Below are 22,207 nucleotides of genomic sequence, written 5' to 3' on the forward strand. Positions count from 1 at the left end.
AGCCCCTCCCTCGATATCACAGTCTCCGCCACGGTGGAAGGACCGATATAAAGTTGGTTCGACGTTCGACGTTGGATGTTAGACATATATTCAGCCGAGAAAAAAATCAATAAATTCTTAGTGGATGAGTGTAATTGTATAAAAATTGATTATCTGAAAAGCAATAGAACGTCGAACTGAACACACACCGTAGTTTAATTGTTTTAATTCTCCACGATTTGTTGCAACAAATAAAGTCTTAAGCAGCAGCGCCCTAGCGCTTAGGCCAGCCAGGGACCGTCTATCTACGAAGTACATGATAATGAAAAAATGGAATGGAATGTTATTTTCATAATTAACAAAACGAGCAATTTATGCACCCAAGGTCTTTGAATGATATAAAGACAAACACTTATAGTGCTCACTTGAATTTAAATAAGAAATATTGTAAACATAATATTTGATTGTGGTTATTATAAGGCCTATATTATTACTATTACAGTCTCAATTGCTAAAATCAAATTTCTGAAACCTTGCTCCATTTTCTGAAAACAGTGACAACAAAACCTCATCTTCAAGCACTATTTACAAAACCTCTGATTCCTCTTGCAAAATGTAACTTTCGCCTCAAAACAATTTTACCGTGTTCAAAATCAAACACTGCTCTCAAATCATAAATAAAGTGTTTTTTTATTTATTTATCGACTATAGTTAAGCTTAACGTTACATTAAGACGAAGTTAGTAAATAACGTTGGCCTCTAACTTAGTTGGGTAATAGCATCGTGGTTTTTTTTCTCCATTTAAACGGCTTTATTTATTTTTTTTATCTTTTTCTCATTTTTGACATTTGGTTCGACAGGATGCTTTAGGAATTATATTAGGAACTAGCAGTGAGTGCAGTCGCAAGTTTTGCTCGACGCCAGAGATCACGGTTCTGGGGACTGTTAACGTTTTCTGGTCAGCATTGGGGCTAAAAACTGAGGTAAACCTAACGTTTTATAAAAGAAAAAAAAGACTGAGTGTATTGAATTACGATTAAAAGCAAGATTATTATTATTATTTTTTTTTATTCATTTTTTATCGAGCAAAGTTAATCTTACATTAAGACGAATTAGGCCTAGTCTAGGTTAACGTTGACCACTGCGAAAATAACGTCGTTTTTACATTTCATTTATAGACACCATGTAGTTTTTTTCTCTTTTTCATTTTCGACATTTGGATCGACAGTATTTATATTACGGTTTAGATTAGAAACTAGCAGTGGAGTCGCAAATTTTGTCTGAAGAGGGAGCGTTTGTGATTTGTGTGCGTTTACTGAATGACCAAATTAAACCAAAATTTACATTGCTTTAACATGAAGTTAGCTAATGTGATATTCTCTGTCTTTTCCCCCTTAAAAAAAAATTAAATTTGTATTGACATGATTTATTTTACATTTTAGATAAGGAACCTGCATCGTTGGTTTTGCCAGAGGGAGGAGCTCAGGAGCTGAACTTAGGAACTGTGTGGAGACACTTTGTTCAGATTTTTCAGAAAAATAATAAAGACCAGCCATAAAGCAAGGTACAGAAAAAAAAAAAAAAAACCGGGGTTGGGGGATTATATGTACTTTCAGAAACAGGAGAGAGATCCAGTAAAGTCCAAAATTGATACATTGATATGATAGTTCTGCATCCGAATTTCCAGTGACAAGACTTATAGCAATATGTTTAGCTGTAAAGTTTGTAGCCACCACACTGACAGTTTGAAAACCTTCTATGCCCATGTAAAAAGTCATAGAAACTTGGCTAACAACAGGTTTTCATGTGGCATAAAACATTGTCCTAGTAATAATTTCAGGACGTTTTCTGCATTAAAGTCCCACATGCACAGAAACCATCCACCCGCTGTCACTGTGTCACAGAGACAAGGCATGTATCAGTATAGTGGTAACTGCAAATGCAGTATTCAAGGATGTGATTATGTGGCCGATAATGTTAACTTGCTGTGCATTCATTTGAGATTACACATACGGAATGGCAAAAAAGTCACTTGTCCTTTTCAGGGATGCTCAAAATATTTTAGAGTGAGGTCATCCTTTGCTACACACATATCTAGGAAACACAAGCAGTCATTTGTAGCAGAGCCACAAGCACAACAAGATACTGATGTCCAAGTCCAAGACATCCAAATCCATGATGAGACTGTTAATCCCTTGCTTGATAGTCATGAAACAAACCCAGATTTGAACCCTGTGACCTTTCTAAAGAATCTGGCATTGTTTTATTTAAAACTACAGTCCAAACTGCTTTTGCCAGCCACAACAGTACAGTGTATTGTTGAGGAATTTCAGGAGGTCCATAGCAGTGGAATGAAGCAAGTGCTTAAAAAAGTAGAAGAGAAACTGACAGGGCTAAACATAACAAAGGAAGAAATGCAGGAAATAATTAAGGAAATTGAACAAGAGGATCTTTTAACTATTTGCAACGAAGGTGTCTTGAGATCAGACAAAACCAGGAAAACATATTTCAAAGAAAATTTTGATTATGTTGCACCTGCTCAGATATATCTAGGAACAGATACCAGTGGTAAGGAACGCTTTTGTCAATATGTTCCTGTAAAGGATACACTTGCTACCTTGTTTAAGCAGTCCACTGTGAAAGACCAGTATGCATTTTCTAAACTTCATGTGCACAGTGATATGGTTTTAACTGATGTTAATGATGGCAAAAACTTCAAGCAAAATGCCATTTTACAAGAAGCATCATCTGTATCAGTTATACTGTACTTGGATGCATTTGAGGTGACAAACCCCCTAGGCTCTGGAAAAAAGAAACACAAAATCATGGCCATGTACATGACACTTGGGGAAATATTACCACATAATCGATCCACTGTTGACCCAGCACAACTTGTTTTGCTATGCAGGGAGCAGGATTTTAAATTTTTTGGTCAGGACAAGATATTTTCCCGTCTTATTGCTGACCTAAAAGACTTGGAGGATTCAGGCTTTCAACTGGAAGATGGGAGATACCTTAAGGCATCAGTGATTGCTATATGTGGCGATAATCTCGGTTCCCACTCTGTTGGTGGATTCACAGAAAATTTCAGCAGTAGCAAAAACTTTTGTAGGTACTGTTTGATTAACAGAGAGACATTTGCCAAATCGCCACTGGCATTTGGCCCTCCACGAACAGCTACAAATTATAACGACAGTGTACAAAAACTGACCTCTGACCATGATTTAATAGATGGAATCAAATTTAATTCCTGTTTCAACTCACTCAAGTCTTTTCATGTCTGTAGCGGTCTTCCTCCATGTCTTGGACATGACGTTTTTGAGGGAGTAGTAGCAAATGATTTGGCCCTCTATATTGAACATTTGGTAAATTCTGAAAAACATCTCACCTATGACCAGATAAATCGGGCCATCTCACAGACAAAACTTTTGGGTAGTGACTCACACAACAAACCATGTGAGATTAAGGAAAATGCTAAAAAGCTCAGTGGTTCAGCCACACAGAATTGGTGTCTTTTACGATTATTACCAGTTTATATTGGTAAATGGATCAAAAACCCCATGGAAAGTGAGGTTTGGCAGCTGTGCCTTAAGCTAAAGGAAATAGCTGAATTCATCTGTGCTCCAAAAATTCACCAGAATGAGGTCGCATATCTAAAAGTTTTGCTCGAGGAATATGTATATTTACGGAACAGCATTTTCCCTGACCACCCTCTCAAACCAAAGCATCACTATTTGTTGCATTATCCTGACCTAATCCTTAAATTTGGGCCACTGATACGCTTGTGGACACTAAGGTTTGAAAGCAAACACTCCTATTTCAAGGAGTGTGCCAGAAAGCTTCACAATTTTTTACACTTAAGTAAGACACTGGCAGAAAGACACCAGCTTCTTCAGTCATATCTAAGTTGTGGTCAGTTATTCCCACCTTCCATTCAGGTTGCTGGTGAAGCAAATGAAATCGATGAACAGACATACAATGGGGATATACAGATGCTGTTGAAGACTGTTGATATTGATAAACACAAAACCTGTGAGGTTTCATCAGTGATTTACAAAGGGACCAAGTACACCAAAGGTCTTGTTGTTGTTTTAAAGCACACTGGTGACCACTTGGTCTTTGGGAGAATATCCCTCATACTTACTGATGAGAAACAGGTGCACTTTGTTGTTTTGGTACATAAATCATTACTGTTAGTTGATCTTGGAATCTATCACATATGGAAGTCAGAAAATGAATATGCATATATTAATGCAGATAGGTTGCAAGATTATTATCCACTGCCAGTGTACAACATCTTGGACCTCCATACTGTTTGCTTGCATCACTCAGTGTGTTCTTCATTCTAGGTATGGATGCTGAATGCATTCAGGAAATTTCAAGAGTGCTACCTGAATTGGACAATGAGAGGTTGATGGGTCTCATCGAACACCTGACATCAGCAGTTGGAGTCACAAATAAAGAAGACCTTGCCTTTATAGAAAGGGATGACTTACAGGACCATTTAACACCAATACAGTGTCGTAAAGTCCTCCAAGCTTTTAAACAAAGAGGTGAGGAAAAGCACATAGAAAGCAATGTAAAATATTAAAGATATTGTATGTGTCATCTTTCTAGATAAAGCTTGAGACACTAAACTCCAGTCCTGGGGATCCACCTCCCAGCATGTTTTAGATGTCTCCCAGTTCAGCATGCTAAGATGCAGATGAGCTGAATCAGGTGTTTTTATTAGTTGGACTAATCTAAAAAATTCTGCGATGTGGGATCCCAGGTATGGAGTTGAGAAACACTGGGTTAAACTGCTGGATAAACTTAATATCTAAATGACAGAAGAGATAGGGGAAACCAATTGTTAGTTATATATAATCTTCTAAAGCAGATTTAAGAATCACTAATAAAAAAAATTCTGTTATCTTTAAAATGTAAATACTGTAAATAAAATGCACTTGTAAATATCAATTAATGTATTTCTTCTCTACTAGAACTGAATTTTAAAGCTGACACTAGACAGACAACAGTGCCTTTTTCATTCTTGGACCCAAAGCCGACAGATGGACATTCCCAATTTACACCTCCACGTACACAACCCCACTCTAATGGATTATCTTTTACAAACACACAGAACTCATGGGTCAGCCAGTTCGAGATTCCTTGGGACAAAATGCCTGCTTCACTCTCACAGGCACTATTAAGAGGGCACAGGGCTAACCCTCCAGACAGACGAGCAATGGTGAGAACTGTGGTGGCTGCCATGCAGAAACACTGTCCAAATCCCAACAGGGCTGCCTGCGTAGAGATAGCGAAACTGATTGTGTCAAAATATCCTTTGACCTTTGCAGACACAAATGAGGAAGGTGAACAGTTGGGGATAGGTTACTATTCTCTTGTTAATCAACTTAAAACAAGAGTTGAGCATGTTAACCGCAACAATGTAAGTGATAGAATACGGAGAACAAGAACAACGACAGAACTTAGCACTACCACCAAAACAGTACGGTGCAAAGTAGACAGCTATGGATGCACAAATTGGCAGCCAAAATGTCTCCCAGAAGGAGAGACGGTTGACTCCTTAGAAGACCGAAGAAAAAATATGGTCACCATATTTCAGTCTGCTGGCCCCAGAGTTGTGGACATTCCAGATATTGACAATTCAATGAGATTGACATACATCTATCAACGTCACATGATAAACAGCTGCCCTCCCCCTAGTACAAATGAGATTGAAGAACAGTGGCCTTTCCTCTTTACAAAAAGAGGACTTTGTGCCCATTTCAAAACTCTGACGGGTATTGATATCTGTGATCGAGTAGGACAGGCTCTTCAAGCCAAGGGGAAGAGGATCATAGATTTCTTCCAAAGACAGACTCAGAACAGAGACATTCAGTGTCTTCTACGGGACATTGAGAGTGACACAGCGACCATGCAGCATAGCAGGACCAGCATAGCAGCAGTGCTTCTTTTGATGAAGCACTTCCTGGAAAAAGAGGATTCCATCTTCATTTTGGCTGATGTAAGTGGGCAGTAGTATCGTGAATTACATGAAATGTTATTTTTAAGCTGCATTTTAAACATGTAGTAATAATAGGTCTTTCTGTGTTTTAAAGACAGCTACAACAAAGGCATCCATCGAGAAAGACATGAGCCTTCCAGCCACACCAAGACTCATAATGCTTGGTAAGAGAATGTTTTGAGGAATGTTAGTGTACCTCATTGGGTGTTTGCCTTTTAAACATTTGTAATTTTTTTTTTTAGGGAACACATTTCTCTCTTCCACAAAGTGGATGGTAAGCATTGAGGGCAAGGTGGCCTATGTTTTGGATGAGCACCTGGGATTTGCAGATGCCTTATCTGTATTCTTCAGCTGCTTCTACGTTTTCAACATTGAATACCAGGAGACTGCCTGTGCAACACTGGAACTCATACAACGGTAAGTACCTCTTCATTTCAACACATATTTTTTTGTTCTGTTAATTCAAAGTTTAACATGTTTAGTTGTCTGTTTAACTAAATCACAATGATATAGTTTTTCACTTTCTTGTAGCTGTAACTAGCCATGTACCACTATATTTCTTCTGCTAAAATAAAAAAAAAAATTGTGTTTGTCCAGGGCTGCTTAAATTCCAGAAGATAAAATTATCTTCTGGAATTTAAGCAGTCCTGGACAAACAATATTTTTTGGATTGTTTTGGCAGATAAATATAATTTATGAAAACACTTTAGAATAATGGTCCATCATTTTACATAACTATGCAGGATTAATAACTAATATGGAAACAATATTTACTTATCAGTAAATAGTAGTAAAGTTGGACTGAGATATTTTTTATTAGGTAATCAATAATTATTTAATGAGATTGACCTCATTAAATACTAATAATTATGAAATACCTTTTTACTAAATTAATTAATAATCACAACATTAACCTGTGTCTGAGACATGATCACTTTGTTTTTTTACACTGAATATGGACCAGTGGTTTTGTCTCAGACACAGGTTAATGTTGTGATTAGTAATTAATTTAGTAAAAAGGTATTTCATAAAATTGTCATAAGTATTAGTATTAAATGAGGCCAATCTCATTCAGTAATTATTGATTACCTAATAAAAAATATCTTAGTCCTACATTTAAGATTACGTACTGATTAGTTATTCTTTTTTCCATGCAAGTTATTGGTAGTAGCTGTAGTGATACTGTAGAACTACTCATTTGTCCTGCTTTACTTCCTGCATTTACCTAGAAAAGGCAGTTCACTCAATAAAAATAAAAATTCAGTCATCATTTACTAGCCCTCAAGTTGTTCTAAAACTTGATAAATGTATTTAACAAAACAGTTTTGAAGCACCATTCACTTCCATAGTAGGGGAAAAAAAATTATGAAAGTAAATGGTGCCCCAAAATGAATGAAATGATGACAGAATTAATTTTTTTGGGTGAACTATCCGTTTAATGAAGGACCATTATTCTAAAGTGTTACCAAAAACATTTAAAGCAAACGCACTGAGGGATATGAAATCTAAAATGCCTTTTTATGCTCATGGCTTGAGAAATACAGCACACAGACTCAAAAAATATTTAAGCCTGTTTTTAAGATTTTTTTGAAATTCAATTGTTTAGTAAAGTTCATTTTCCTTTAAATTTTATTTATATTAATTAAGAATTTGATGTTTTTTTTTTCTTACATTCATTTTCTCTTGCTTAAAGGTTTTTCGTGAGGATAAACCCAGAGGAGGGAACAAAATGCACCGCAAAAACCGGAGTGAGTCGGAAGACAGGGGAAGTTGTGAAGAGGAAGACAACAGTAATCAACAACAGAGTGTCATCCTTCCTTCGCCACCTAATGGAGTTTGAGTGGAAAAACTCAGACTAGGTGAGATGCTTCTTAACAGGACATCTACTGTATACAGACACTTTTCAATTTGAGGATACTAATGCAGCTTACTTTTAATTCATCCTGCAATAATGGTTACAATGTTGTTTTTGATGAAATTGTATTGAGGTGATTCAGTAATATGATTTTGGAGGATGTAGTTTGTGCTGCTACTATTATGTACTGACAGTTTTCTATTTAATGATTTATTCTGTTAAGATAAATAACAGAAACACCTCTCTGGAATATGCAATCAGGTTCAGCATCACTACAAAGTACATTCTTCAAAATATTCATAGCATTAAATCACTACCTCCCTAAAACAGTTTCAACAAAAACTAAACATTTCTTTTCACATCTTCATGATGGCATTGCAGGACTGGATTAAACAGCATTTGTTTTGCTAGGTGTACCTCAAAGTGTTAACCAAGTGTATAAAATACTGTATAACCATGATGAAATGTAAAATACTGTATAACCATGATGAAATGTAATGGGGTTTATTTTTAGGATTTTTTCATTAAATTCCGTCTGTGTAAATGTTTGTGTATACTCAAATTTTATGACTAAACATTGTCATTCTTACCTAGATCGACTTCTGACAGATTCCTTGCCGTAATGGAGCATATTCCTGGTTGTTTCAAGTCATCAAATGTGCCAGGTTTATTGACTTCCAAAATCGGTACAGATGAGAAACTTGAGTACTTGACTACTTTCAGAATTTATTGGCTTTAGACATTTAGCTTTTAGTCATGTACATGAGTATTTTACACAAAATTTACAGTATTCTTCAGTGACCTATTTCTAATGTAAGTTCCTATGAATTTAATACTTTAATGCATGTTCAATAATATGTTCTTTTTTCAATTCTTTAATTTATTGCTTTGTTAATGGATGTAAATGTTAAATCCAGTTTACAGACAAAGGACAAAAATGTTGCACTGTCCCAGCATTGTATCTTTAATGACTGTTTTTCAGTGTTTGTGTTCTTAGTTAATATACAGTTCTATATGCAGAGTCCAGATACTTTTTTAAAAACTATTTTCAGTTTTTTCCATTGAATGCACTCTAATTGCTTTTATACATGTAAATTTATGCTCTTTTTTTTATTTTAAATTATTTTCTGAAAATAAGATATGAATTGAGAATGTTTTAAAGTGAACTTTCTCACATTTACATTTTCAAGTTTAAGTATTTGCAATGTTTTAAATAAAGAATTTCATGTTTCATAATGATTGTGTCTTTTTGGACTAAATGTCAGGACTTGTATAGGATAAAAATTAGTAAAAGTGTAATTTTAAGTAAGTAAGAATTAATGATTAATTAATGATTGATTAGGATTAATGTACTGTTAACTAAGGTCTTTTTACAGTAATGGTACTGTAAAACATGATTACAGTAACATGTAGTTACTGTAAAACTGAAATGCGGTTCTTTTACTGTAAATCTCAAATACAGTAACTTACTGGCAACACTGTTGCCAGTAAGTTACTGTAAAAAACCATTGAAAAGTCTAACAGTGTACTAAATATTGTAGAAATGTAATTTTCTGTAAAGTTGCTTTGTAACGATTTGTATCGTAAAAAGCACTATAAATATAAACTTGAATTGAATTTAATTGAATTTTTCAAAACATAGTTCTCAGGGAGAAGTACATTTTTAATCTCAAAACAAAGTTCATATTTTTCTGTCATTTGTCTTTTAATGAATGAAAACACATTGTATCATAGTAGCTAAAAATGTATCAAAAATGACTACTCTGCTTTGCTCTTTGCTTGTTTTTTTCTCCTTCTATCCCTATTTTTACAGTACTGCACCCTGCATCTCATAAACTTGTCCTTGGTCTCTGTGATATTGTAATTATTGTTCTTTGAACCTGCAACCATCCAAAGCTATAGATCAGTCAGTACTGTTCACAAATGGAAAGCACAATGTTCAGGGCCAAACAATTTGTTTATTGTACAGTATACAGCCTACAATGTACTGTAATATAAAATCAAAGGAGTAAACATGTGATGATCAATGTGCTTCTTGTCTTTGGGCTGGGTCAGGCCAGAGCACTTCATCGTTGTCACAATCAATATTGTCCCTCCTGAGGCAATGGGGGAAGAAGCCTCTTGTGTGCCGTATCCAGCCCTGACATGATTCCTCACCTATATCACCACAGACTAAATCCATGGCTTGCAGCAGATTTACTCTTGTTTAGGGTTGTCTACCATAAACTTTCCATCTCCAAGAGGAGAAAAACTCCTCAGTCGGATTCAGGAAAGGCGAGTATGGAGGAAGGTACAGGTTCATAAACTGCCCTTTTATGTTAAACCATTCCCTTACCCGAGCAGCTCTGTGAAAACTGACATTGTCCAACACAATCACATAGGTGGTAATGGGATTCTCATTTAGCTCTTGAACCTGCTGCTCAAATAAATTATCTCTTAGATTTGCAATAAATCTTAGAAGAAGCTGGGTATTATATGACCCGAGTGTGACATAGTGATGCAGAACACCATAGTTGCTGACAGATTAGACAAACATTTTGATGGTGGTTTTAGCCACAGAACAATAATAGAACTCATACTATTGAAAATGAAACCAATACATCATTTAGTCTCAAATAAATACAGTCTTCTATTTTAGTTTCAAAGGCTGTGTCTTGTTACAGATTTCTTTTAGAACATTTTGCAGTAGTTTTCATTGTCAAAAGTGATGCAGAAGTCACGCTATTGACTTTCAAAAATCTAATTTTAAAAGCTTTCAAAGAGTCTCTAGTGTTACTGCCCCCTAGAGGAAGATGTTTTGAGTCAGTTTGACATTCAAAATATTTTAAGAAATTCATTTAAAATGTATTAAATTTTCCATCTCAACTTCAAAGGGTGTGTCTTGATACCTGGGCTTAAACGATCACTTTCATACAGGTTTTACTCTCGTTTGTAATTCAGGATACATGCTATTGAACTACAATTAGATCTGTTAATAAATTCATGTAAAATGCATGCAGTGTTCTTTCTCAAATCTAAAGGGTGTGTCTTGTTACTGGTTCCTAGAATAACATTTTGATTGTGGTTTTAGCCACAGAACTATAATAGAACTCATACTATTGACAATTAAACCAAAACATAATTTAGTTTCAAATAAATACAGTCTTCTATCTCAGATACAAAGACTGTGTCTTGTTACATATTTCTTATAGAATATTGAACAGTAGTTTTCATTGTCAAAAGCAATGGAGAAGTCATGCTATTGACTTTCAAAAATCGCTTGTGCAGCCTTCCATTGAATCTCCAGTATTACTGCCCCCTAGAGGAAGATACTGCAGCTGTTCTGAACCAGAATGACATTCAAAGTTATAAATTAATTTAAAATCAATAAAGTCTTCTATTTCAACTTCTTAAGGTGTGTTTGGTTTCTGATTTCTAAATGAACATTTCAATTCAGGTTTTACACTCATATGTAAATCAGGACACATGCTATTGAATTAAATAAATTAAAAAATCCATTCCATTCATTTTTTTTTTTTTTTTTTTGATAGTTGTCCCTTATTTTTCCTGAGCAGTTAAACTATCCCTTATTCTTCATAAAAACTCTCCAGGTCTCACAACCTCTTTGGATAAATTGTGCTAAGCTTCTGACATAATTTAGTTATTATTTTGTCTTGTGGGCTATATATAAAAATATTTAATGCCACATATCTTATTCAGGGGAGCACTAAAAAAAATAAAAATGCATTTTGTGTAATACCTCTTAATTTAGTAATATAATTAACATTTTGCCCACAACTATAAGAATAAACTGCAATCAAAAGGACCCTTTTTACATTTTGTTTTTGCTTTGACAGCTAGCAAATGTTTATATTTATTTATCTTTTTATTTAGAATCACATTTCTAAATGTTACAATCCAAAATAAACAATTTAAATAAAATCCTGCTCATATATTTTCTGTATTTACATGACATTTTAATTAAGCATGATTTTTAAATACTGCCTGTAATGTTATTGTTTTTTTTAGTTACATATATAATATATAATAATTATGTTCATTAAACAAAATTATTTCCTGTTTGAATATATTTTCTGTATTTGTCACTGAAATAACATTTGGGACTTTCCTCAATATTTTACTTAAAAATACACTTTTGTTTTTAAAAAAAAAGCTCTTTTAAGAGTGCAAGACTACTTTTTAGGTGTTGGTGGTGGTAATGCATGGATAGAAATTTTATGCTGATCTATATGTGTGTGTGTATATATGTGTGTATTTTTAGATCTATAGATTAATTGTAATTTGTGTTGTTCCATACTTATATGCTTCAAAAAAAGTACTAATATATATATGGGCTGTTTGTTTTTCTTTTTTGTATTAGCATTTCATATATGAAATATGGACCACCACCTTCAACTCAACCTTGCCAAGACAGAACTGCTTGTGATTCCAGCAAACCCAGTTTCATCACAATTTCACCATCCACATCAACCATAACTCCTTCAAAAACAGCCAATTTGCACTGGTTTCTAATAGCTGCTCGCATAAAATTCAAGGCATTGATGTTTGCCTACAAAACTACCACTGGCTCTGCACCCATTTACCTAAATTCGTTACTTCAGACTTATGTGCCTCTAGAAGCTTGCGTTCTGCAAGTGAACGTCGCTTGATTGTGCCATCCCAAAGAAGCACAAAGTCACTTTTACGGACTTTTAAATTAAATGTTCCTTCCTGGTGGAATGACCTCCCCAACTCAATCCGAGCAGCTGAGTCCTTAGCCATCTTTAAGAATCGGCTTAAAACACATCTCTTCCATCTTTATTTGACCCTCTAACTTTAACACTCACTATTCTAAAAAAAATCTAACTACCTTTCTAATCTTTTGGTATTCTATTTTCTTTTCATTTATTATGCAATTTTATGTGTGTGTGTGTGTAAAGAAGACCTCTAACACTAGCTTGCTCTATTCTTTTTTTAATTCTATATGTTTTCTTTTTATTTATTATATGTGGCAGGGGGGGCGTGGTTTAGCGAAGTCTGCAGCGGGAGAGAGAATCAGGAGACGAGCGGTAAGTGAGTGGTTTGGGCAAAAATTATCATCACCTGTTTCTCGTTCTAGTAATTGGCGTGGAGAGAGTATAAAACGCCGGGAGAAACGGATGCAAGCGAGAGAGAGACGGACTGCTGACCCGAACCGGAAGGAGTGAACCGGAAGTTTGACGGAGTGTCAGAATAAGAGTCCCCGTTTGGGTGGTTGTGATTTTCTTTGTTCTTTGTTTAGTTTTGGGTCAAATAAATACGTCAGCAGTCCAGCCGACCCCTTTGTCCTCTTCCTTGCCACACGAACTCACTACACTGGTGCCGAAACCCGGGAAGGAAGAAGGACCGCCGCCGCCATGCAAAGCCCGTCCTCCACGCCGCTTGCGGATATCATCGCTTCCCTCGCGGTCCTGCACCAAGAACAACATCAGGCCCTGCTGGACCTGAGGACCGATCAGGAGAGACGATTCCAGGCCATCGTTCAGGCCCAGCAGGAGGACCGCGAGAGGTTCCGGAGCTGGATGGATCGGGAGGTTCGCGCCGAGGCCGCCGGGCCGCCCGCCGCCCCCATGCACCTGCCGCTTCACAAGATGGGGGCCCAGGACGATCCGGAGGCCTTCCTGGAGCTCTTCGAAAAGTCGGCGGAGGCCTGCGGGTGGCCCCGCGAGCAGTGGCCGGTACGCCTAATACCCCTGCTCTCCGGTGAGGCCCAGGTGGCCGCGCAACAACTTCCGGTGGCGAACCTCCTGGTCTTCGACGACCTCAAGAGGGCCATTATCCAGCGGGTCGGCCGGTCGCCAGAGCAACATCGCCAGCGCTTCCGGTCCCTGGATTTGGGCGAGGCCGGCCGGCCCTTCGCGATGGCCCAACAGCTCCGGGACTCCTGCCGCAAGTGGCTACTGGCCGAGGGAAGTGACGTGGAGCATGTCGTCGACCTGGTGGTGCTGGAGCAGTTCATCGCTCGGCTTCCCAAGAAGACGGCCGAGTGGGTCCAGTGCCACCGCCCCACGTCGCTGGACTCGGCCATCCATCTGGCGGAGGACCACATGGTGGCGTGCCCAGGGGTCGGCGCACCCCCACCTGCTAACTCTCTCTCTCCTTCTCTCTCTCCCCCCTCTCTCTCTCTCGCCCTGTCCCTCTCCCTAGGTCCCGTCCACCCGGCCCTCCTCGTGTCCCGCCCCGGGGGCGGGACAGGATCGACCATGGACACTTCGGGAGCCCAAGGGCCCCGCCCAGGGGGGCAGGGATTGTGCCTGCTGGGGGGGACAGTGCTTCCTTTTCTCCACTCTCTCCGCGCCAATTCTCCAATCCACTCCCTGCCACTGGGGCGGCGGGTAGGTCTGGGCTGGCCTGTTGGCGTTGCGGGGACCCGGAGCATTTCGTGGACAGGTGTCCAGCGATGGAGGTGGGGACAATGATCCGGGTCCCGGATGTCCCACAGGTCACCCCCGGTCAGGCTGGCGAGTACCAAATACCCGTGAGTATCAAGGGGGGTACATATCCGGCCTTGGTGGATTCGGGATGTAACCAAACCTCAATCCATCAAAGCCTGATTCAACCGGGGGCATTGGATACAAGCCGCGTGGTTAAGGTGCGGTGTGTACACGGGGATGTGGTGGAGTATCCGGTTGTCCCAATTAGCATTCATTTCCGGGGACAAAAACATAGTGTAGAGGTGGCGGTTAGTCCCCACCTCCGGCATCCGGTAATTTTGGGAACGAATTGGCCTGCGTTTACGGTTTTATTGGGGTCGTTATGTGCGGATGCCTCTTGGGGAAATAAGGCACGGAAGGAGGCCGTGCGGGTACAGGTGGGAGAAACTGAGCCAGGGTCGCTGTGGTCTGCTTCAGGGGAACTGAACGAAATCGGGAGACTAATTCTCTCGGAGCGTGATGACTTTCCTCTGGAGCAGTCTCAGGATGAGACACTAAAACATGCGTTTCAACAGGTCCGCGCCATCGATGGCCAGTCTCTCCAACCTGCCCTCCTGCTCTCCTATCCGTATTTTGCCATTTTAAAAGACCGGTTGTATAGAGTGACCCAAGACGCTCGGACAAAATTGAATACAACCCAATTGTTAATTCCAAAGAGCCGCCGGGAAATGCTTTTCCAGGCGGCTCATTCTAATCCTATGGCGGGCCATTTGGGACAGGCCGCAACACTAAATCGCCTCATGGCCCGCTTCTTTTGGCCGGGCATTCATGACAACGTGCGCAGGTGGTGCGCGTCTTGTCCGGAATGTCAATTGGTAAACCCACCGGCCGCCCCAAAAGCGCCTTTGCGCCCTCTTCCCTTAATGCAGGTCCCCTTCGAGAGAATTGGCATGGACCTCATCGGGCCATTAGAGCGATCGGCACGAGGACATCGCTTTGCATTAGTCATAGTTGATTATGCAACACGATATCCTGAAGCGGTGGCCCTCCGCAACATTTCCGCTAAAAGTGTTGCGGATGCCCTGTTTCGTCTTATCTCCCGGGTGGGGGTTCCAAAAGAAATCCTCACCGATCAGGGCACGGCGTTTATGTCACGTACGCTACGCGAACTGTACGGATTGTTGGGCATTAAATCGATTCGAACTAGCGTCTATCACCCACAAACCGACGGCCTGGTCGAACGATTTAATCGCACACTTAAATCCATGATTCGTAAGTTCGTTCACGAAGACGCCAAAAATTGGGATAGGTGGCTAGAGCCCTTGTTATTTGCTGTGCGAGAGGTCCCACAAGCCTCCACGGGGTTTTCCCCCTTCGAGCTTCTCTATGGACGCCAGCCCCGGGGGGTGCTCGACGTACTGAGAGAAACTTGGGAGGAGGGACCGTCTCAGGGCAAAAACGAAATTCAGTATGTGCTGGACTTGAGAACAAAACTCCACACATTGGGGCGGCTATCCATGGAGAATTTGTTACAAGCCCAGGACCGCCAGAGCCAGCTGTATAACAGGGGAACTAGGTTACGCAAATTTGCACCGGGAGAGAAAGTACTTGTATTACTCCCAACGTCGAGCTCCAAATTAATGGCTAAGTGGCAGGGACCGTTTGAGGTCGCACGACAGGTCGGAGATCTCGATTATGAGGTAATACGGTCCGATAGGAACGGGTCCCGTCAGATATACCACCTCAACCTCCTTAAGAAATGGAATGAGGCGGAATCAGTGATGTTGGCAACGGTGATTGGCGGAGAGGATGATCTCGGGCCAGAGGCGAATATCAAACCCCAATCCCTCGCTCTGGCTCCAGGTGGAGACCACCTCTCGCCGTCCCAACTCACTGATGTAACGAAATTACAAGCAGAGTTTGCCGACGTCTTCTCGCCCCTGCCGGGCCGTACTAACCTAATTCAGCACCATATCGAGACCGAGCCGGGCGTGGTAGTTCGCAGCCGGCCGTATCGTTTACCTGAGCACAAGAAACAAGTAGTTCAGGCTGAATTGGGCGCTATGCTTGACATGGGGGTAATAGAAGAATCTAATAGTAACTGGGCGAGCCCGATAGTTTTAGTTCCGAAAACGGACGGCTCAGTCCGATTCTGTGTAGATTACCGTAAGGTGAATGCTGTGTCGAAATTCGACGCGTATCCAATGCCGCGGGTTGACGAGTTGCTTGATCGGCTAGGCACGGCTCGCTTTTATTCGACATTGGACTTAACAAAGGGCTATTGGCAGATCCCCTTGTCTCCATTGTCCAGAGAAAAGACAGCTTTCACAACGCCGTTCGGATTACACCAGTTTGTTACCCTTCCGTTTGGCTTGTTCGGGGCCCCAGCTACCTTCCAGCGCCTCATGGATCGGATTCTACGGCCCCATGCTGCATATGCTGCTGCCTACCTAGATGATATTATTATATTTAGTAATGACTGGCAGCGGCATATGCAGCATCTGAGGGCTGTCCTGAGGTCGCTGAGGGGAGCGGGGCTCACGGCCAACCCAAAGAAGTGTGCGATTGGGCGTGTGGAAGTAAGGTATCTGGGCTTCCACTTGGGGCATGGGCAGGTGCGTCCCCAAATTGATAAGACTGCCGCTATTGCGACCTGCCCACGACCCAAGACCAAAAAGGAGGTAAGACAGTTCTTGGGGCTGGCGGGATATTATAGACGGTTTATTCCTAATTATTCGGACCTCACCAGCCCTTTGACTGACCTTACTAAAAAGGAGGTACCAGATACGGTCCAGTGGACGGAGCCGTGTCAGCAGGCCTTTACTCAGGTCAAGGCTGCTCTGTGTGGCGGGCCGCTGTTACACTCTCCTGATTTTTCTCTCCCTTTTCTGTTGCAGACAGACGCATCGGACAGGGGGCTGGGGGCAGTCCTGTCCCAGGAGATAGAGGGGGAGGAACGGCCGGTGCTGTACATTAGCCGGAAGCTCTCGAAGAGAGAGGCTAAGTACAGCACCATCGAGAAAGAGTGCCTTGCCATCAGATGGGCCGTCCTCACCCTCCGCTATTATCTCCTGGGACGGGAGTTCACCCTCTGTTCGGACCACGCTCCGCTGCAGTGGCTCCACCGCATGAAGGATACCAACGCGCGGATCACTCGTTGGTATCTAGCTCTTCAGCCTTTTAAGTTCAAGGTGATCCACAGGCCGGGTGTTCAGATGGCGGTGGCCGACTTCCTCTCCAGAAATGGGGGGGGGGGGGGGGCTGCAGGCCGGATGGCTCCCCGGCCTGAGTCGGGCGGTGGGGGTATGTGGCAGGGGGGGCGTGGTTTAGCGAAGTCTGCAGCGGGAGAGAGAATCAGGAGACGAGCGGTAAGTGAGTGGTTTGGGCAAAAATTATCATCACCTGTTTCTCGTTCTAGTAATTGGCGTGGAGAGAGTATAAAACGCCGGGAGAAACGGATGCAAGCGAGAGAGAGACGGACTGCTGACCCGAACCGGAAGGAGTGAACCGGAAGTTTGACGGAGTGTCAGAATAAGAGTCCCCGTTTGGGTGGTTGTGATTTTCTTTGTTCTTTGTTTAGTTTTGGGTCAAATAAATACGTCAGCAGTCCAGCCGACCCCTTTGTCCTCTTCCTTGCCACACGAACTCACTACATTATATTATTTAAAATCCCATGCTATGTGTACTGTGTTAATCTTACAGAGACTTGTTATAGCACTTATATATCATTGCTCTTTTAGTTGTTCTTGATTGCTTCCACTGTCTTCATTTGTAAGTCACTTTGGATAAAAGCGTCTGCTAAATGAATAAATGTAAATGTAATGTAAATATGTAAAATGCAATGGTAGGCTAAATATCACTTTAGATTTCCAAACATTAATTTGGCCATTAATTGTAATAATCCATTGAGATTTCTGTCTGACAGCAGGCAGTGCTCCACACATAGATCTGATCTGATCATCATCAGTCTGTCTGGAATGACATACAAACTGAGAGAGAATAAATCAAAAAGAACTGTGACAACAAGATGCTTCAAGAAACCTGCTGCCTAATTCAATAGCATGTGTCCTGATTTACATATGAGTGTTAAACCTGAATTGAAATGTTCATTTAGAAATCAGAAACCAAACACACCTTTAGAAGTTGAAATAGAAGACTTTATTGATTTTAAATTAATTTATAACTTTTAATGTCATTCTGGTTCAGAAGCAGCTGCAGTATCTTCCTCTAGGGGGCAGTAATACTGGAGATTCAATGGAAGGCTGCACAAGCGATTTTTGAAAGTCAATAGCGTGACTTCTCCATCGCTTTTGACAATGAAAACTACTGTACAATATTCTATAAGAAATATGTAACAAGACACAGTCTTTGTATCTGAGATAGAAGACTGTATTTATTTGAAACTAAATTATGTGTTGGTTTAATTTTCAACAGTATGAGTTCTATTATAGTTCTGTGGCTAAAACCACCATCAAAATGTTCTTCAAGGAACCAGTAACAAGACACACCCTTTAGATTTGAGAAAGAACACTGCATGCATTTTACATGAATTTATTAACAGATGTGAATTTAGTTCAATAGCATGTATCCTGAATTACAAACGAGAGTAAAACCTGTATGAAAGTGATCGTTTAAGCCCAGGTATCAAGACACACCCTTTGAAGTTGAGATGGAAAATTGAATACATTTTAAATGAATTTCTTAAAATATTTTGAATGTCAAACTGACTCAAAACATCTTCCTCTAGGGGGCAGTAACACTGGAGACTCTTTGGAAGGCTTTGTATCGATTTTTGAAAGTCAATAGCTTGAATTCTGCAGCACTTTTGACAATGAAAACTGCTGCAAAATATCATTTATTAAATCTGTAACAAGACACAGCCTTTGAAACTAAAATAGAAGACTGTATTTATTTGAAACTAAATGATGTATTGGTTTCATTTTCAATAGTATGAGTTCTATTATTGTTCTGTGGCTAAAACCACCATCAAAATGTTCTTCTAGGAACCAGTAACAAGACACACCCTTTGAAGTTTAGATGAAATACTGTATGTTTTAAAAATGAGTGTATTAATGGGTTAAAATTTAATTCAATAGTATGCATCCTTATTTACATGTGATAGTAAAATATGGCAGTAAATATTATTCTTTGAACAAATAACAAGACGCACCCATTTCAATTTACATATCAAACTGTATGCATTCTAAATGAATTTATTTAAAGGGGGGGTGAAATGCTATTTCATGCATACTGAGTTTTTTACACTGTTAAAGAGTTGGATTCCCATGCTAAACATGGACAAAGTTTCAAAAATTAAGTTGTACGTTTGAAGGAGTATTTCTGTTCCAAAAATACTCCTTCCGGTTTGTCACAAGTTTCGGAAAGTTTTTTTCGAGTATGGCTCTGTGTGACGTTAGATGGAGCGGAATTTCCTTATATGGGTGCTAAGGGCGCGTCTGCCGGAAGAGCGCGCGCTCCCGTATAGCAGAGCAGAGAGAGGCTGTGCACAGACAATCACTCATCACAGCGAGAGCATCGCGAAATGTCACAAAAGGAGTGTGTTTTTGGTTGCCAGGGCAGGACAACCCTGCACAGATTACCAAAAGAGAAACAGCATTAAGGGACCAGTGGATGGAGTTTATTTTTACAGAGCATCCATGGAGTTGTGCAAGTGTTTGTGTTTGTTCCCCTGCATTTCGAAGATGCTTGTTTTACAAACAAGGCCCAGGTTGACGCTGGATTTGCACATCGTTTATTTCTTAAGGATAATGCAATCCCAACGAAAAAGGGTCACGATCGTGTGTTGGAACCGCAGGCGGTGAGTAAAACTGCTTCAAATATCTCTGTGTTGTTTACTTAGCTATCGGCGCGTAAGCACATCAAGTAAACAACATGCGATGTTGTCATCAAACTGCACGAGTAAAACTGCTTCAAATATCTCTGTGTTGTTAACTTAGCTATCAGCGCGTAAGCACATCAAGTAAACAACATGCGATGTTGTTATCAAACTGCACTTTCCACATGTACAGCTTAAAAAAAAAAAAAAAAGACGACAAAGTGGAACTTAGTCATTTTCCAAAACCGCTAAGCAAATATATACAGTTTCAGTACATACCACATAGAGAAGCCTTTGCTGATGCTGCTCTTGTTAAATTTCAGCCTCTGGATCTGTGTCACCGCTTCCAGATGCGCTCAACACAAAATCCTACTGGCGCTCGTGATTCTTTAGCTCCGCCCACACGTCACGCCTCCAGCCGGTCGTGTTTTTCCGGGAAAAATCGGTACAGACTATCTTTCTCTTATGAATATAATAAAACTAAAGACTTTTTGGAGTTATGAAGGATGCAGTACTACTCTATAGGTCCTCAAGATTAACAGGATATTGAGTGAAAATTAGCATTTCACCCCACCTTTAAACTTCTGAATGTCAGAATGGTCGAGACAAGTGCAATATGTTCCTCTAGGTGGCGCTAAACTGCACAATCTTTGTCATGTTTTGCAAGTATTTTCTCAGTCTGTACATTTCAATAACTTTTGTTGTGCTACAGTTATGTGAATGAAACCAACAGCTAAATGTTCTTTTATGAACACATAATAAGACACACCTTTTGATTTGAGATTTATTATTTATACATTTCACAAGTGAAGCATTTAGATGGAATTTTTCTCTTCGTTTTGCACTTTGCAGATAGTCCCTTGCCTGCACTTTTACATTATAAGGTCTATCAGTTATAATTCTTTAAGGCAGATTAAAACCATTAAAACACAATGTGTGTTCTCTTCTACATTTGAAAACAGTTACAACATAGGAAGTTTGTTGTCATTTTGGTAAATCGTTAAATAATTATTGAAGATCTCCGAGGCTGAATCTCTGACAAAATGTCAAACGTCAAACGTCGAACCAACTTTATATCGGTGTTGGAAGGATACCGGCGGCGAAACAGGATTGTTTACATGTGTTGTTAAGAGGAGGTTCTCGCAATTCTGCACTGTTTTACCATGCATGGAAGTTACTGCTGCGTTAAAAACTGCTGCAGTACCTCACACGATACATATGGAAAACATAGGAACAATGGAATACAGTTTTTTTTTAGGTTACACCAAGCGCAAAACAGTGGTATTTGGAGAAGCTCTCAAGCGGCACAGAGACCTGGACCATTTACCTCCATGCACACATATGGACATTGGGAATTATATATTTTTTTGGTTTAAGTTACTACACAATGCAGGAGTTTAAAAGTCACAAGTCTTTGGAAAGTTACGAGGCTTTCTGCTGTGGCTGGGTCCATTTACAGCAGGTGATGAAAACAGTGTTGTACTGGCCAAAGTAAGTTTATTCACATGCGTTTTAGCGTATAATTACATTTTGATGTAGGCTAAAGCTGTGTATGTTTAGTTATAATTTGATTTTAACCCAATGACACATACTGTACCAGGTTTTTTTTTTGTTGGGGGCTGCAAAGTGGACAAACCAGTTCTGGGTTAGCTAGGGTAGTTAAATGTGTGGTTCCGAGATGTAAATGTCTGGGTTAGATTAAAGCCATTAACAGCGTGAATGCAAAGTGACTTACATCGTAAACAATATAATTCCCAATGTCCATATGTGTGCACTGAGGTAAATTGTTTAGGTCTCTGTGCCGCTGCAGGGAGCTGCCTGAGAGCTTCTCCAAACACCGCTGGTTTGCGCTTGGTGTGAGCTTGTTCCTGTAAGGTCCCCTTTCTTTCGCCTTATGTTTTTGCATTGCTTTACTTTCTTCCTTTTCTTTCGCGTATTCGTAGATCCGTCTCGATCTGTTCCGCCGACAAAATGAAAGCGCTCTGAAATGTTTAGTCACGCCTCTGTGAAGTTCTGAAGGCATTGCACCTAGCAACAGATAGCGTATCCTTCCATCAGGGCCGACCGGCTCAGACCCCTCCTATATCAACCCAAATCGGCACGAGACTCCGGCCCTGCGCGAGGCATGTGAGGAA

At 40.2% G+C, this 22,207-nt stretch overlaps 3 protein-coding genes across 5 annotated transcripts in view; all 3 read left to right on the forward strand.

The window, feature by feature from the left end:
• The window catches only part of LOC128028997 (gamma-secretase subunit PEN-2), a 70,430-nt gene that overhangs the window by 33,986 nt on the left and 14,237 nt on the right, over positions 1-22,207 (forward strand). The window lies entirely within an intron of this gene.
• Positions 4,394-7,848, forward strand: LOC128028836 (uncharacterized). Its single transcript, XM_052616166.1, has 5 exons — positions 4,394-4,532; positions 4,962-5,993; positions 6,088-6,153; positions 6,232-6,406; positions 7,683-7,848. The coding sequence occupies exons 1-5, from the start codon at positions 4,394-4,396 to the stop codon at positions 7,846-7,848; spliced, it is 1,578 nt and encodes a 525-aa protein (XP_052472126.1).
• Positions 12,834-17,892, forward strand: LOC128028987 (uncharacterized). Of its 2 annotated transcripts, none has more exons than XM_052616410.1 (2): positions 12,834-14,340; positions 17,655-17,892. In XM_052616410.1, exon 1 carries the CDS (start codon positions 13,220-13,222, stop codon positions 14,279-14,281), a length of 1,062 nt encoding a protein of 353 aa, XP_052472370.1. In that variant the 5' UTR covers positions 12,834-13,219; the 3' UTR covers positions 14,282-14,340; positions 17,655-17,892. The 2 variants fall into 2 exon arrangements, with proteins under 2 accessions (XP_052472370.1, XP_052472371.1); XM_052616411.1 differs by lacking the exon at positions 17,655-17,892 and adding an exon at positions 17,134-17,281.

Source organism: Carassius gibelio, chromosome A15, assembly GCF_023724105.1.
Source record: "Carassius gibelio isolate Cgi1373 ecotype wild population from Czech Republic chromosome A15, carGib1.2-hapl.c, whole genome shotgun sequence".
NCBI classification, from domain to species: domain Eukaryota; kingdom Metazoa; phylum Chordata; class Actinopteri; order Cypriniformes; family Cyprinidae; genus Carassius; species Carassius gibelio.

Bases quoted from the DNA above. Each gene is read 5' to 3' on its own strand.
- LOC128028987 (XM_052616410.1), top strand. From the start codon at position 13,220: ATGCAAAGCCCGTCCTCCACGCCGCTTGCGGATATCATCGCTTCCCTC.
- LOC128028836 (XM_052616166.1), top strand. From the start codon at position 4,394: ATGGGTCTCATCGAACACCTGACATCAGCAGTTGGAGTCACAAATAAA. The intron at 6,154-6,231 runs GTAAGAGAATGT...TTTTTTTTTTAG, and splicing joins ACCAAGACTCATAATGCTTG to GGAACACATTTCTCTCTTCC. The intron at 6,407-7,682 runs GTAAGTACCTCT...TCTTGCTTAAAG, and splicing joins ACACTGGAACTCATACAACG to GTTTTTCGTGAGGATAAACC.